The sequence below is a fragment of the Sinohyriopsis cumingii genome, chromosome 2, assembly GCF_028554795.1.
Source record: "Sinohyriopsis cumingii isolate HCF-2022 chromosome 2, ASM2855479v2, whole genome shotgun sequence".
NCBI lineage: Eukaryota > Metazoa > Mollusca > Bivalvia > Unionida > Unionidae > Sinohyriopsis > Sinohyriopsis cumingii.
In genome coordinates, this window is record NC_142962.1 from 134,746,876 (window position 1) to 134,763,525 (window position 16,650).

At 34.5% G+C, this 16,650-nt stretch overlaps 1 protein-coding gene across 1 annotated transcript in view; it reads left to right on the forward strand.

Moving 5' to 3' along the window:
• The first annotated feature begins 356 nt into the window (after positions 1-356).
• LOC149805886 (uncharacterized) overlaps positions 357-16,650 on the forward strand; it is a 52,001-nt gene continuing 35,707 nt past the window's right edge. Inside the window, exons 1-5 of the mRNA XM_089950632.1 lie at positions 357-733; positions 1,929-2,224; positions 5,179-5,333; positions 7,957-8,090; positions 10,278-10,431. Coding sequence (XP_089806758.1) covers positions 472-733; positions 1,929-2,224; positions 5,179-5,333; positions 7,957-8,090; positions 10,278-10,431 — 1,001 coding nt within the window. The 5' untranslated portion in view covers positions 357-471. The remainder of the gene's footprint in view (positions 734-1,928; positions 2,225-5,178; positions 5,334-7,956; positions 8,091-10,277; positions 10,432-16,650) is intronic.

Genomic DNA, 16,650 nt, shown 5'->3' on the forward strand with positions numbered 1-16,650 from the left:
GGGAAATTTGTTTATTGTCGATATCACGTGACTATATGACATCTGATGTTATTGACATGTAGGTTCTGTGTGCTGGGTCAGCTAGAAAGCGGCTACCCTATACCGACACCAAATGGTGTCGGCAAATTCCAGCTTTTCGATAGGGAATGTGCTCTGACCCTACACCCCAACATAAATGTCCAAATATACAAGTTTTAATTTAATTTTGCCTCGTAACATACGATGGCACACACACACACCTAAAACGGACCCCCTCCCCGAAAAAAAACTCGTCGCTTTATTCGTTTCGTTTCAGAAAAATTAAACATAATTTGTATCGACCAATCTGGAAGCCTTTATCCGGGGATCTTTGAAGCGAGAGGAAAGACAGCAAGATGGCGGTGTAGTGGTGATAAATTCCTCGTAGAAATTTGATCATTTTTAATCGGATAAAACAATAGCTTTCCAGTTTCCGACGTATGGCAAGGTACCATGATGGAAAGAAGCTTAAAACGCGTGCGTCTAGACTTGAACTGGGTACAGCAGTACCTAACTACCAATACTTATCCTTCCGGAGCAACACCAGATGAGAAACGAATCATTCGGAAACGAGCGGAAGGTTTTCGAGTTGTCGATGACTGTTTAATGTTTGTTGGTGACCAGAAAAGGAACGCTAAAGAAGAACCAAAGAAAGTTCCGCTTACTGAAGAAGGAAAAAGAGCAGCCATCGAGAGTGTCCATATTTTAGAAGATGGTAAATGAATGAGGACATAATTTTTGCGCCCGATCATTACACCGCCCAGAAAGTACGGTGAACATGTTGAAAAAATTCCTCGAACGATGCAGTCAATTTAGACTTCCATCATACAGTTCTACCTAGTATATCTGTTATGGACTACGAATAGCCCTTATAACACAATATTAATTGCTTTGTAGCCAAAAAATTAAATAAATAAAAGAACAAAGTAATAAATGTTGCCACCATCACCTCAATTGGATATTACTACATTTACACACTATACCACCAACAAACCTGGCCATTATTGTTATTTTTGTGTGTTGGTTATAATTTGAAATCAGTCCCCGATTGTTATAATGAGTGCATTTTAAAAAAATTCGAAGAAAAAGTTGTGATATTATCGTCGTAATCAGAATATTAATAAGCTTATTAAAAGTAAATTGCACTCACAAAATCGTATTGTTCCTTTGGACTAAGGTCGACCTCATTATCCATGGCAATCTGCGTCCGTTAGTCTATGGATAAGTTGGAATTGTTCATGTCTGATGAATGTGCTTTAATGCAAATAAGAGCTGCTGTCATTTCACAAAATCTACTGAGGCACTTCTGTTGCATCTGAAAGACATTTTATTTTTTTGTTGGTATACAAAGTAAATATTAATCATCAAATTTGTATTGAACATATTTGTTGCTAACAAAGATCTATGAGTCACTATTCTGATGGACTTGTTGTCATTGTCAGCAGTTTGATATAGTTTTGCTTAAAGTTTAACCAAAGTCATAACACTAGATTCAGCAACATCAAATAAAAGCTTTTAACATAATGAGAAACTGGCCCACACTGCTCACTGGTTTATTTGTATTTTAGGGTTAGAAATTTGTATCATTTAAATGGATATGGCAGTACAACTGTGGATATAATAGACACAGATGATGCATACATGTATGTTAATACTTGTGTTGACCAACACAAATTTATGTTAGATTTGCTTACATATGAAACATACCAATTCAGCGGGAAATAAATGTTTTTGAAATTGAGACAACATTTCAATCACAATAGACACTTTCTAGCTATTTGTAATGATGGATTTTTAAAGAATTCTCTTGCAAGTTACACTTGTTTAATGTCTGGTGGTAAACTATTTTTAGCTAAATTAAATCTTGAATTTTTCAGGGTAAAATGTTATCGATGTATTTTATTTTGTAGGCTCCCATCTTGGACTTGACAGGACTATTAAGACCGTGATGAAATCCTACTACTGGGTTGGAATGTACAATACAGCACGCCATTATGTCAATAATTGTCCAGTATGTCTTGCGAAAAAGGCAGCAGCCTCAGTTCATGACAGCCGCATTGTATTTGTTGACCCCAACCCTTCAGTGGATGACACTACCAGTTTTGCAGATGGAAGCTGCTACATGGAGGAAGCTTCTGTTCTGGATAATTGCCCAGACTCCATGATTCAGTCATTAGCACCACCAGTTCTGTATTTTTGGGATAAGGTCAGTTAAATACAGGGTTCATAGAGGACCTTGAAAAATGAATTTTTCCCTCAAGACCTTGAAAACAGCTTGAAAATTCAAAATATTGTCTGGGTACCTTGAAAAGCCTTGATTTTCTTGAAATCGAAAGAAAATAATAAATAGTTTTCGTTTTACAAAATTAAATAAAAAAGAAAAGGAGAAAAAAAAGCAACAGAAAACACTCTCTCGCTAAGTTTGTGCCAAAATGGAAATTTTTCAAAAAATGGCCACTGCGCAGTCATACATTTTAAACTTCTGATTGTACAAAGCCCAGATGTAGCAGTGGTTTAAATATGAATCATTTGCTTCTATATGGCTGGCTGCCAGTTACAACTTCGGTGGCTATATGAAGAAAAATATAAAGTTTTGATTATGAGATCTTTCTCAGAGAGTTTTGCAAATTATGCCAGAAGGTTATTGATTTGCATGCAGTGGGAGAGAGTGCTCCACAGTCACATGCAGCAGGAAAAAAAACCAGGGTCTTGTAATGGCACTTAATACAGGCAAAACAAGAAGCCTTTAGTATGAAGTCATTTTTGACGAAAGAGGTATGTCTGTGAACACAGAGATTCAAGTTTTAAAATAGAAACTGTATGTAGTCGTAATTTGGGATTGAGTGGAAATAGGACAGACAATAATTGCAATGAACACGATAAATCTAAATATATAGAATACAGCTAGGCTGAGAGAAATATTAATATATCTTATATGAAATAGTTTAAAATCTCCATTCACTGTTTTTAGATAAGCGATGATGTAAAAAAACAAATATCTTTACTTTTTTTGTTTATGAGCATGAGTGAAGAAGAAAGGAAGGTACTGAAAAAGACATTGAGTCAACGACAGCTGCTGCTGATGACTGTGCATTGAAATCAAAGATACATAGAAAATTTTCCTTTATCACAACATCAAAATAATTTGAGGAAACGTGAAAAGGACAAAATCACTAAACTTGGAGCTCTTGAAAAACAGCTTGATGACAAGCTACAAGAACTGAAAATATCACGCTAAAATATTTTGGACTTTGTAAATAGTGTAGTGTAGACAGAGTAAAATGAACTTTGTTCGGTGACTACATTATTCTAATGCCCAGATGTAGGATGTTTAATATTAATGGGAAAGATATCATTGATCATAGTACTGACTTCATGTTTTATTTTTGTTTTTAAAAAAATAAGTTTGCAAGAAATGTTCCTTGTATGGAATAATAGTAAGTATTAACTTTTGTTTACATACAGTTTCATTTATGTATCCATTAAAATTAATGTAATAATGCACCTTGAAATTTTTGACAGAAATATGCTATCAACCTTGTAAATAATTGTGATTGCCATATTTCTATAGCTAAAGTTAGCCAACAGAAACAAGTGTCACATGCCTTCCACTGGTCAGTGAAAGTATGTAATATTAAATCACATGTATTTCATGTGTCTAGTTGCAGGTAAAAGATTACATTACAATATGTTGGTTTCTTGACAAAAGATGGGCATTTGCATGTCTTGATTCTTTAAGGGCTTGTCCAGAATAGCTTGTAGTATGGACTTGTGATTAACCAACACTCAACTAGGGGTTTATTTGGAAACAATTTGGGCACCCTGCTAAAGATACCCAGATAGATTATTTAATGGTCAAATGATTGATGCTGGAAAAAATCCCATAATAATTTTAAACAGTCATTTTTTTAATAATATATTTGTTTTGTGGTCAGACTTTCACTTTGGGAAGAATTGTTTTTCAGCACTAATTATTTACTAATCCTGTTCAGCATTCCCCCTCATCTCTCCACCCCCACCCCATCCCCATGTCTGAAAATAAAATTGGGGGTGTTTTTATTTAAAGAAACAGTGAATGGAGGGTTGAACACAAAAGAGAGCAAAATTGGGAACAGGTAATGTATTTTCTGGCTCACCAGGTAATTAAATACATGCTGATCTGTTATAAATCTATATACTGTATTTTATGTCCGAGTAGCTTCTTTGATTGACTTTCCATTAATTGTACCTGACCTGCCACTGAATTTGTCTTTGACAGATTCAGACCCTTTGACAAATGTACAGGTGATCACTGACTCTCTGTCTTTGACCCTTTGACAAATATACAGGTGATCACCATTTGTCTGTAAAAGGTGAAGTCCTGAAACTCTCAAAATAACTTTGTAGGATATTTAGATGCAGTACACATATTGACTCTCAGTATGTGTGAACTTTCCCCACATCAAATTAAAATGCAATTTGGCGTGATTATTATTAACCAAATATGGCTTACAGTACACGGTTGGAGCTCACTTTAGTTAATGTTAACCAGAAAAAATAATGCCTGTTGAATTCAGGATCTCATGTTGTTATTTAGATGTATCCACAATGGTCCAAAGGAACCAAAAATATAAATAAAATAAAAAATATATACCCTATTAAATTTGCAGCATTGAAAGCTTGCATACTGCCAAAGGGTTTTTCATGCTTTGAAGCTATAGTTACTGCAGAAAGAAATTAACATTTAAATATATGTCTTTGGTTATATTTCATAATGGGTGTCATAATGTGAAGACTTTTTCATATTAAATTCGGTTAGGTTTTTCTTGCATCCTGTATATACTCTCAAGTCAAGTCATAGTGCAAATATCGGCCATATAATGCAGCAGCTGATACAGGTCTGTGTTGTTTGTTTTACTGATTATTTTTAACTGCACTGGCTGGCACATTATGTGATGGCAGATCTGGGTCTGTGCATTTGGGCTCCTCTTATAAGCAACTATAATTGATAGTAAAATACATTGTTAATGGTGAACATAGTTATGTTTCAATAAAAAAATAGATGTGTAATAAAATATCTATATGGTTAGAAAATGAATGTGCTACTGTTACTCACTGTGAAGAGATGTGCTTTGGTTTTTAATTTATACAAATATTAATGCATGTATATTGTGTTTGTAGGTTGAATTGATGATGCTGGGACCATTTGTAAAGGGCAAGTCTCGTCGGTATATTGTGATCTTCCTTGATGGCTTTTCTCTGTGGACTGAGGCATTTGTTTTAGAAGTTATTTCCCCTTCATCCATAGCTCACTGTATTATCAATCTTGTCTGTAGGTAAGCATGGTTTGAAATTAACATAATTGTTTTTATGTAGCCACAAAGACTAGTAGAATTTATAATTTACTTGTCCTTCAAAGATTATCATCACTGTAAAATTCAAACTGTTTCATGTCAAACAATGAGATGGAACTCCATGTTTTTTAAATTTTATCATCACAAACAAACTTTTAAGTTATTTTATGTACTTTTCTTTAAACACAGATTGATGCAAAAGCACAACTATCATATCTTGGCAAAAACCTTGTGAGGTAGTCAAAAGAAATTTGGTATGTAGATATAGATGATTTAATTGGATTTTTATGCCATTATAGCAGTTTTTTAAATTTTTTATAGATTGCATTTTGCATTTGTACTTTTTTGGTCAACAGAAGGGACATGCATCTTTCATAAATGCAACTTCAGCTTATGTATTGATTTTATTCATGTAGAAAGGACATAGAATTATCTTAAGTAAAACAATGTATAAAATGGGGTCTATTGAAGGATGCACAGTTCACACTAATTTCTACAACGTCATACTAAATAATAACTGAATGTGTGAAAATCATGCATGATATTTTCAACCTTAACCTTTCATTATATCCTCCAGTATTCTGAAAATTCACTAATTTCATTTCAAATGAAGGAACCATTTCTTTCTTCCATTAATTTTAGTTTTAGAATATACCCAAATTAAAACAGAGAGTAAATATCTGTATACAAGGTTTTCTGTGAAATTGCTTGTGGCCAGATTGTTTTCAAACCTGGTCCTGCTCTGCAAAAGATATAAAGCTTTGTTTGCTTTTACACATGCCATCAGGAGCCCAGAGTGGTCTAAAGCGCTCTTTGTTACGGATCACTGCCATCTCACCTCTGTCTGCATGGGTTTGAGTCTAGGATTCAGCCAATGTGGGTATGTGAGAAAGCTTGCCAGTAGCTTCTTGTGGGTGGGTGGTTCTTGTCTGGGTTTTCCTGGGTTCTTCCTCCACCATTAATACTGGCCGCCATGCATAGCCTATCTTGTGCTGAAAACTGATGTTAAACCCTACAACAACAACAACACATGCCATCATTCTAAACATGAATAGACGTGCCACTGATGTCGATGTGTATTGATTTCACATTCGTTTCAAGTTAGATTGATTAGTTTTGTGCAATTATGTGGTCACAAATTGTGATCAAAGTAGAAGGGCCATTGTTTTCCATTTGTACAATTTCTAAATGAAGAAAGATGCAGAGGATAGGAATCAGCTGATTATACAGTATCAGTCAAGGAACAACTTCCATTATGAAGAATTTTCTAAGTCGGCAAATATGCCCTGTTTTCTAAGTTGGCAAATATGCCCTGTTTTTCATGAAAATATTTTCCAAGCATATTACATGTGATCAAATTATCACAAAATCATTGTAAATGTTTTATATGTTAACATGTCATTTAGAAATACCATTGAGACAGTATTTGAGAGTGGGGATGGAGAGAGCGAGGAGAAAATGTTTAGATGTTGTTATCTTTGTTTATAGGGTACAGAAATTAGAACTGCACATACGTATCTTCATTAAACGTTCACTTTAGAGATTTATGATGAGAAATAAGAGCAGAAAATATAAAGTAGAAGCATGGTAAAATGTTATTGTAGGAGACAATTTGTTACATTTTAATTGGGTGGGGTTTAAAAAAATGTAGTTTATTTTAAAGAGTTATTGTCAGATAATTTTGAATATAAAAAGGGGTTTTGACATTGTTCCTAGTGAGGCTTATAAAATTTAAAATAAAAAAGAAAATATGCAGAGATTGCACTTCTGCATTTGAATGCATAGTATTTTCATAATTCTTTCCAATAATTACAATCTCTTTTTTTCTTCTATCATTCAGTTATTGACCGTGGGTGTAGTATTAGTCACTTCAGTTTGTTAAATGTCCATGGCATTATTCTTCATTTCATAACTGATTGCAAATTCACTATACTCTAGTCTGTGTAGGTGACATGTTTGTTTTTTTATATGTCACTTGTGTTCTGAAGTTATGGGCTTATAATACCTCTGAGTGTTCTAAATGCATTACATCGCAAGTGATGCAGTAGAAATTTATAATGGAAACAAATGTGATTTTCAGGTATGGAAGAATTTTAAAAAAGTTCCAGAACCTCCATAATTTACCTATATAACTCAAATTTAAAATGATTCTGAATATCATTCCAAGGAATCCCTCTTATAAGATAAAGGAAGGAAAACTATCTTGCTGAATGTGAGAGAGGTAGGACCAAAACTTTTAAACTTTAACTTAAAGCCACATAAACATTGGCAAAAAATAATTTTGTAGTCTGTATTATGTAAAATATTTCCTGAAACTCATAGCAGGCCAGTGTCAGCATTTATTCATGTATGTTTCTTCAGTCAAGTTTTTCTTTTCATAATTTTAATCTGGCTACGATTGAAAATTTGTGGCTGGATCCAGAAATGGACTGGAATACTTAGGGTCAAATCCATTAGTATTAAATTCGGATTAACCAAATTTTGGAGCCATAATGGTCAGAGGATGGTTAAGGCAAGTTCCACTGTAAATATTGTTATAATTTGAGATGTGTTTATTTTAATATTGTTGTGATAGATTTCAGGTTATGATCATCTTGGATTTCAGGTTTGGTGTTATGAATAAACTTATCTATCGAGAGGTTGACAACTTGAAGACTGCAGTGTTGGCAGCAATAGATGTATTGCGCATAGAGGGTGATATTGACATTGGCTTGGAAAGCTGTAGACTGGAGAATACAGGTACTGTTAGAACTTTATTTATTTAAAGTTGATTGTACAAGTTTTGATAACTTTAAACATTCACTCTTGACTACTGATAAGGCTGCCTTTTTTTATGTGGAGCAGAGTAGCTTGATGGGTAACAATATACCATTGCAAGTGCTGCAGACTAGAACAAGGACATGTCTTCTGCTTCCAGAGGTGCAAAATCAGGGTGTTTAAGGATACGGGTGTGTCGAAAATCGCACTATTTAAGCCAACAAGTTTAGATTTATTCCCTTCAGTTAGTTAATCCTATTAGAAGAGTATGATTTCTCCATGTCACTAGACATTCTGGAAAGTGTTTTATTCAGATTCCGGAAAACAAAAGCAACTCTTTTCAGTTTTGGATTTTTATTGGAAGTATTTTAAAAAATGTTACCTTCTGATTATTATGCAAGGGAAAGACTTGATTGGAAAACTAAATATCATAGGATGGAGTTATTTGTCATTGATTTAAACACTCAAAACATATTTTTAGTTGGTCCAGTTTTCTCAGTATCAGGAAGTTTTAATCTAATGGATATAAAGAACATGTTTTTCTGCTCACCCAATTGAAAGCTTGGTAGGTGATTTGATGGCATTGCATTGTGTTTGTCATTTGCCTATCATCAATCTGTTCACTTTTGCTAGTTTTGGCTTCTCAAAAACTACTGGACCAATTTGGATGCAATTTTACAGGATTTTTAATTAGGACTTGCCCTCCCCCATCAAAAGAAAAAACAATTGGGGGTAACTTCTAAGTTGTGAATGACCTCCATAGTGACAAGATGGAAAAACCTATTTTCATGTTCTTTTCTAGAACAGCTGTGCAAATTTTGATTTTTCTTTTTAGAATGAGCTTTATCAGAATTTTATTTGGGTTGACTCCACTAGGAACAGTGTAGCTTCCCTAGGAACCATGTGGAAAACTTAATTTTGACATTTTCTCCAGAATAACTAAGCCAATTTTCATCAAAATAGAAATGTTACTCTGTTGAAATTGCATCTGGGGTTTCTCCGCTAGCAACAGTGTAGCTTTCCTGGCAACTGTATTAGACATGAATTTTTTTCCCTATGCTGAATGTGTCACTTAAGAGATTGGTGTAAATTTGAGGTAATAATTGGGGGTTGTAAGAGATGGGGCTTACTGCTTGCTTCTGGCTTAAACCAACACCTATTATTTACTTAAGTTTCCAAACAAAATAGTAGCACATAGTTTTGAATGGTTTTAACCATTCAGAGTGGTCTAATCGAATTGATCTTAATAATAGCAATTGTGTTTTCATAGCACTCATTTTATTAAACAATATTCCTAATTTGGACAAGAAAGTCATTTGCTTCATGTATTTAACAGTCTTGGACTGTGAAAATTGAAAGTAAATTATGACTTCGTTGTAAAGTGATTATTAATACAGATAGATAAAATGCTGAACAGGACGGACAATCATTGATTGAAAGAAATATGAAAGGATGTAAACCATGAATTTATATGAGAATGGTGAGAGCAAAGAGGTACACATTATCCTGAAAAACTTGCATTCTGTAATGCTGTCTCAGTCATTACCAATTATCCTGACAGACTCTTATGCATTTTATTGTGTTTTCTCAGTCAGAACCTATCAATGCATGAATTATCATGACAGACTTGAACTGTGTCAGTCATTTCAATATGTGACAGTTATCATGACAGATTTGAACATTATTTAGTACTGTGTCAGTCCTATCAGTACAAGACAGTTATCCTGACAGACTTTAACATGCTGTAGTGCTCTCTGAGCCATACCTACTAACACATGAGAATAATCCTGACAGACTTTAATATGCTGTAGTGCTGTCTGAGTTGATACCTACTACTGAATGACAGTTATCATGACAGACTTGAATATGTTGTAGTGCTCTCAGAGTCAGTCCTTACCAATACATGACAGTTATCTTGACTGACTTTATCTGAGCCATACCTACCAATATATGAAAGTAATCCCGACAGACTTGAATATGCTGTAGTGCTCTCTGAGTCGATCCCTACCAATACATGACAGTTATCCTGACAGACTTTAGCATTCTAGTGCTGTGGCAGTTAGTACCCATCAAGAAAGGCACATCAGTCTTTAGCAAGCATAACTTTAGTGACTAACATTTAGTTAGTAAATTTTAAAATCACTTATTATACAGTCACATATCTTTCAGTGTATTTCCAAAAGGAAGTCACTCAGACTGTTACAGACTTTGTAGAGAACCATCCTACAGACTGGTTTAACTGCATGGAGCTATGTCTACTACCTCTGCGCATCTCTTGTGCACAGAATGCAGAGTACTCTCCAGTTTACCTGGCTTATGGAAGGTAGGTTACTCTGTCCCTGTATTTCTGTTTTTAATTTTTGAACATCTTCAGGTTATTGACTGACCATGGGTTGGAGAAATGTTGTATGGCAGCGTTATAAAATATATAGAACATAAGTAAGACACTATAGATCAGCATTAACATAATCCTTTTCAGCTCTACTGGCCATAGACTAGAATATAATATGGGATGGTCCAGTATGGCCACAAACGCAGCCATCTTGAAAATTGTTTTGCTACTTCTCATGAAGAAAAAGTTATATTGACGTGAGGTTGTCACCAGAAGGCTTTTTATGATATCTAGTTGGTCTTAAAATAAAAATGGTGCCACTTATTCATCTAATATGGTTGCCACTGCTGGCATCTTGAGAATCTTGTACTGGATACTGATCCTGAATGGATCTTTTGTGTCAGCATAAGGTTTTTATTACAAGACTTCTTGTGATGTCTGGTTGGTGCTAAATAAAAATAGTGCCACGCAAACATCCAGTATTGCCACCACAGTGGCTATCTGGAAAATCTTAGTTTCTCAACTTTTCCTAGAAAGTTTGTCATCTGAACATTGTGCTTTCACCAGCAGACTTTTTGGTGGTGTTTTATTGGCCCTAAATGGAAATGCTGTGCACATGTTATCCAGTATGGCCACGATATCAGTCCTCTTGAACTTGTTATGCTTACATTTCCAAATCGGAAAGTTATAACATGGGACTTTCACGACAAGACTTCAAATAAGATCTTCTTGGTCGAAAATTAAAATGGTGCTGATTTTATGTTTTGAAAATCTTGTTATTGCTGAAGAATATCAGAGGTGTTTTCAACACTGAGCAGTTAAAATGAAGAAATGACCTTATTTTGAATTCCAGGAAATTCTTTTTATTCAACAGTCCAGCCAAGGTGCAACACTAACAATGGTATTTTTATATACAAGAGAGATGATTCCTATTTCACTGTTAGTGGATAATAAATAAGACACATAGCAACAGTATCTTTAATTAATGAACATTGAATAAAGTTGAAGTACATTGCTTTTTTGTTTGATGCATTTAAAACCATTTTTCAGCATATGATACATGGCAGCCAGTATATTTGGTGGGAGGAAGAACTGGGGGGTGGGGACCTGTGAAGAACCACTGACCCACCCACAGGAAGCTACTGTCAAGCTTTCTCACAGACTTACTTTGGCTGAACCAAGACTCAAACCCATGCAGACTGAAGTGAGGTGTCGGTGATCTGTTAAGGTGAGCACTTTAGATCACACTACCACTTGGGGCCCCTAAAGTTGAAGTACAGAAAATCCTGCCTGTCATTAGATTTAGGTAGAGATTCCATTTTTCATTAAAATTTAATTCAATAAAAACATTTTACAAACTTTTAATTTGTATACTTTATAAATTCATGATATCGCAAGTTTACAAGGATGTAAATTTAAAGAATGCTTGTTCATTTTACATTTGAATGTATATTGTTTTGCTTTGATCTTGTATTTGTTGTACATCATCCATTAGCACAAGTTTGCCTTGGTTAATGCTGTTGCTGTGGGTTTATTGCCATTTTCAGCACATGCTAGGCTGTGTATGGAAGCCATTATAACTGGTGGAGAAAGAACCCTGCAAAATCTTATCAAATAATTGTTTTGATTATCTATTTTATTGCAACATGCAGTGGTGGTGGTGGGGCACAAATTCAGAACAAATTTATTTTGTTTCTTAGGTCTTGGGACATGTGACCTAGGTGAAACAAATTTCATTGTAAGTTCTGAGACAGGAAAAAAAGTAATATTTTATCATGTCCCAATATATATGGTAAATGCAGTATGTCAGGAAATGATGTCAGTATTGGAACTTAATGAGCAGCTGCAATTTGTTATAATCTAGGTCATGGCCATGCGTAGAGATTGTAGTGATGATCAGGACTTTGGGGCGTTTTAATCAGTGATTATTTGTATACTTTTTATTCAGACAGATTAAGTTACATGATGTCTGCCACAGCTTGTGAACTTGCCTGAGTTTACAGAAATTACAGTAACTGTAGGGTCAGTCATTGAGGATGTTCTCTGCATCACTAATGGCCATGATTGTACATGAAGACACTGACATAGCTTTACAAACAAATAGAAAAACAAACACAAATGCAAGTACATTGGGGAAAACCAGTACAAATGTACATATGCATGACCTTTACCAGAAAGACAATGAACAAATAATGTATAGTGTCAGAATGTACAAACATATGAATGACCTTCACCAGAAGGGTTAATGTACAAATGATGAATTCTTTCAGAATGTACAAACATATGCATGACTTCACCAGAAGAGTAGTGAACAAATAATGTGCACTATCAAGATTTTTTGCAAATAACATCTGAAAGAAATGTTACAGGACAACAGGGACCGCTCCGGTGGCCTAGTGGTTAGAGCGTCCGCCTAGGATGCAGAAGGTTGTGGGTTCGATCCCCGGTCAAGTTATACCAAAGACTTACAAAAATGATACTAACAGCTGCCTCGCTTGGCGCTCAACATTAAGAGGTTAGTGTTAGGGCTGGTTGGCCTGGTGTCAGGATAATGTGACTGGGTGGGACATCATGCTACATGTCTGTAGCATGATGCCCCAGTGCTAGAGATCACTATAAGCTGTCACACTGCGGACATCATAGAGATATGACTGAAAAATTGTTAAAGCTACGTTAAAAATCCAAATCACACACACACACACACACACACACACACACACACACGCACACAGAACAACAGGAATACAAAGTGAAACACTTGCCAAATACCTCCCACAATTATCATTCAGAACTATTTTTCATATTTTCCATCATTTATTCCTCAGAACAGTTCCACTGCATAGAGGCTGCATGATGTTACAATCAAGAGTTAATCTATTGTAACTGGATTGTTCATTGGCATTCATCAGTGGCTTCCACTGTTTTTGCATTAACTGTTCATTTTCAGGTCAGCAAGTGAGGTTTCATGGCCTTGGCAGGGTTCGCATGGTCATTAAAGGTCACTGAAAGTCGATGAGAAATGAGCACCTCAATTCAAGGCCTTGAAAGTCATTGATATTTCACCTAGGTTATTGAATTTTGGAGATTTTGCTTAAAAAATAAAAATTGATTGAAAATTTTACTTTCGAATAATTTCTGTTTTATGTTGTATGATGATTGGAAGTACGGTTTGATTTTCTGTCATATGCTAGCAATTCCACTATTGTCATAATCCACATGAAGTAATTGGATATCATGCATAGTGCCCCTTTCACATGATGTCATTAACACTCATTGAAATCACTAAGTTTAATTGTCACATTGGGTCCTGGACAAGATGTTCTGTCATAGTTTGAACCATGTATGCAAGGACATCTTACAAATACATGTTTAAAATATAGACTACCTAGACGATCCAAAAAATGCTGAAACCCTGCGCATTTCATCTTCAAGGATTCACTTCGGCAAATAGTAATCACTATCACTGGCAGACGATAGTGATGGCGATTTATTTTAAAGCTGTGAATTATATCAGATTATTGAAGCTAGAAAAGTGTTAAAAATGAGAATTTTAGCTGATGCAGCTTGTCTGAAATTGAGCTTTGAATTGAGTGGGCCACTCATGTAATCAGAACCAAAACTGACGTCATTTTGAAAGCTCGAAAATATGTTACACTGCAGATGTAAACTTTTGGACCAATTTCGGCACACCTTATAACAAATTCATAACTTTTCAAACAATAGATATGTAATTTTAATACATCTTATCACCAGCATTAGCGGTGTAAACTTCTGTACTAATCCTTTGGTGATTGTTATCACCTATCTATGGACTTGTAAACACAGATTACCTCCTCCTTATTCAGGAGGCGTGTTTTAAAGTATTATGGAGAGATTTTTATTTCATACTCAGTTTACAGGTACAAGAATGAGTTCCACTGAAACAGTGAGTAACATGTAGTTGTACTCTGACTCACCTGGATTATATTTAATTTTCTTAGTAAATAATGCAAGGTGAATTCTAATGTACAGTTGAGGATGATTTACCTCCAGATTAGTCTAGTTAAAAAAAAACCATGTGGATAGATGTTTTCTTTTTAATTCACTTGAAGAAATGTAGGGATATCACATTTATTTAATTTAGGGTACAATAAAAAGTGTATATATTTTTGACATGTTTGCAATGTTCCAAAATCCGGAAAATTGTGACTACATGCTATTTTTAGATTTCATTCTTTTAATCAGCTTTTGATATAATATCTTTAGGTTTAAGAGTGAAAAAAAATAATGAGGGTAAATCCCATAAAGTTAAAAGTTGTTCTGAAAATTGCATTTTTCAAAATACCTTGAGCATAGCTACATATAGCCTTATAAGTGTTCAGGTAAATTTAATAAATAATCAAAAAATAAAATTTGGAAGTACATATATTTACATAATCAAAATACCACTGTCTAAACAAGCAGACTACGACATTAATGGACTTAAAATCCTGATACAGTATTATTAAACAGATAGGAAATCTGGCACATTAGTCAGTAAAGCACTGATTGTCCAAAAGACATTTTTATATGAGCAGTGAAAAACATAATAAACATAAGGAATAGTTTCCAAACTTTTTCTAGCTGGCAAATCTAATTATTTGTATGACCCATCAGCTAGTTATTTGTATGACCCATCAGCTAGTTATTTGTATGACTCATCAGCTAGTTATTTGTATGACCCATCAGCTAGTTATTTGTATGACTTATCAGCTAGTTATTTGTATGACCCGTCAGCTAGTTATTTGTATGACCCATCAGCTAGTTATTTGTATGACCCATCAGCTAGTTATTTGTATGACCCATCAGGTAGTTATTTGTATGACCCATCAGCTAGTTATTTGTATGACTCATCAGCTAGTTATTTGTATGACTCATCAGCTAGTTATTTGTATGACTCGTCAGCTAGCTATTTGTATGACTCATCAGCTAGCTATTTGTATGACTCATCAGCTGGTTATTTGTATGACCCATCAGCAGGGGCATTTCATCACTATTCATACACTTGTGTGGAGCAGATTAAGCTCAGAAAAATCAACATATTAATGTGTATACAACTAGATGCAACATATTTTAAAGATTTTGATTTAAATATGACTCTAACAGAGTGTTGCTGGAAGAAAGATTGATGGGTATTGAAGTGTTAGGTATATAGTGAACTGTGGCCATTTTGTCCTCTCCCTCCTTTTTTTGTGTAACAAGTGGGTAACCCCCAACCATTAGATAAAATCCTGGCAGCTTCTCTGAAGTGAAAGCACTGGAGTTGCAGCTGGAGAAGAAAGTATAGAAGCTAAAGGGCAGTGGTTAACATTTGGTTTACAATGACTTTATTTTTAAATATCATTTCCCAATCATATTACACTTATTTATTTATGTATTGAGTTTTGGTATTTGTTTCTTGTACCTAAATTAGTAACTGATACCATGAGTAGTCATTGGAAACAAATGGTCATTGAAAAGTCATTGAATTTCAGCTGTCCAGATCTGTATGAACCCTGTCTTGAGCATTTTTTTAAATAGTGCTTTCTCCACTAGCTGACCTTCTTTCAACATTTTTTTCATGATTTGGTCTCTATTATATCATCTGATTCCATGCATTTATGGGATATAATCAAGATAATTTTCTCCTTCATTTCTGACACTTTTGTATCATACTTGTAGCTATTTTTTTCCGTTTCATTTTTACAAATGTTGCCAATGTTGTTTAATTTCATTTACTGTAATTCATATAAAGTTTCAGATGCAAAAATAATTATTTTTATGAGTACAAAAAAATTACATATAAAGTTTAATCGTTATATTTGGATACTTATCTTAAACAAAAAATTAAAGATTGGAATGGAAAAAGATCTCTGTGACCTAATTTACTTACCCACCAACCTGTACTAATGCAAATTAAAATAAACAGGTACCATTGTTGTCTCATTTTGGTCATACATGCCATAGTTCCTTTCGATAATGCTTGTTTATGAGCAATAAGTAATCAATTATAAGTGAATGATAACTAAGAAACCTCTGTGTACTGCAGACAGATGCTTCCTCAGTTTGTCCAGTTTAGAATGTGATCAAGATGGCCGAGTTGTGTGCAACATATTCCTGCAGCCTCATGAATCAAATTGTAGTAACAATTAAAATAACTCCTAAAGATTGATGTATTTATAAGTCAACATATGTATGTGAGAAAATAGTGTT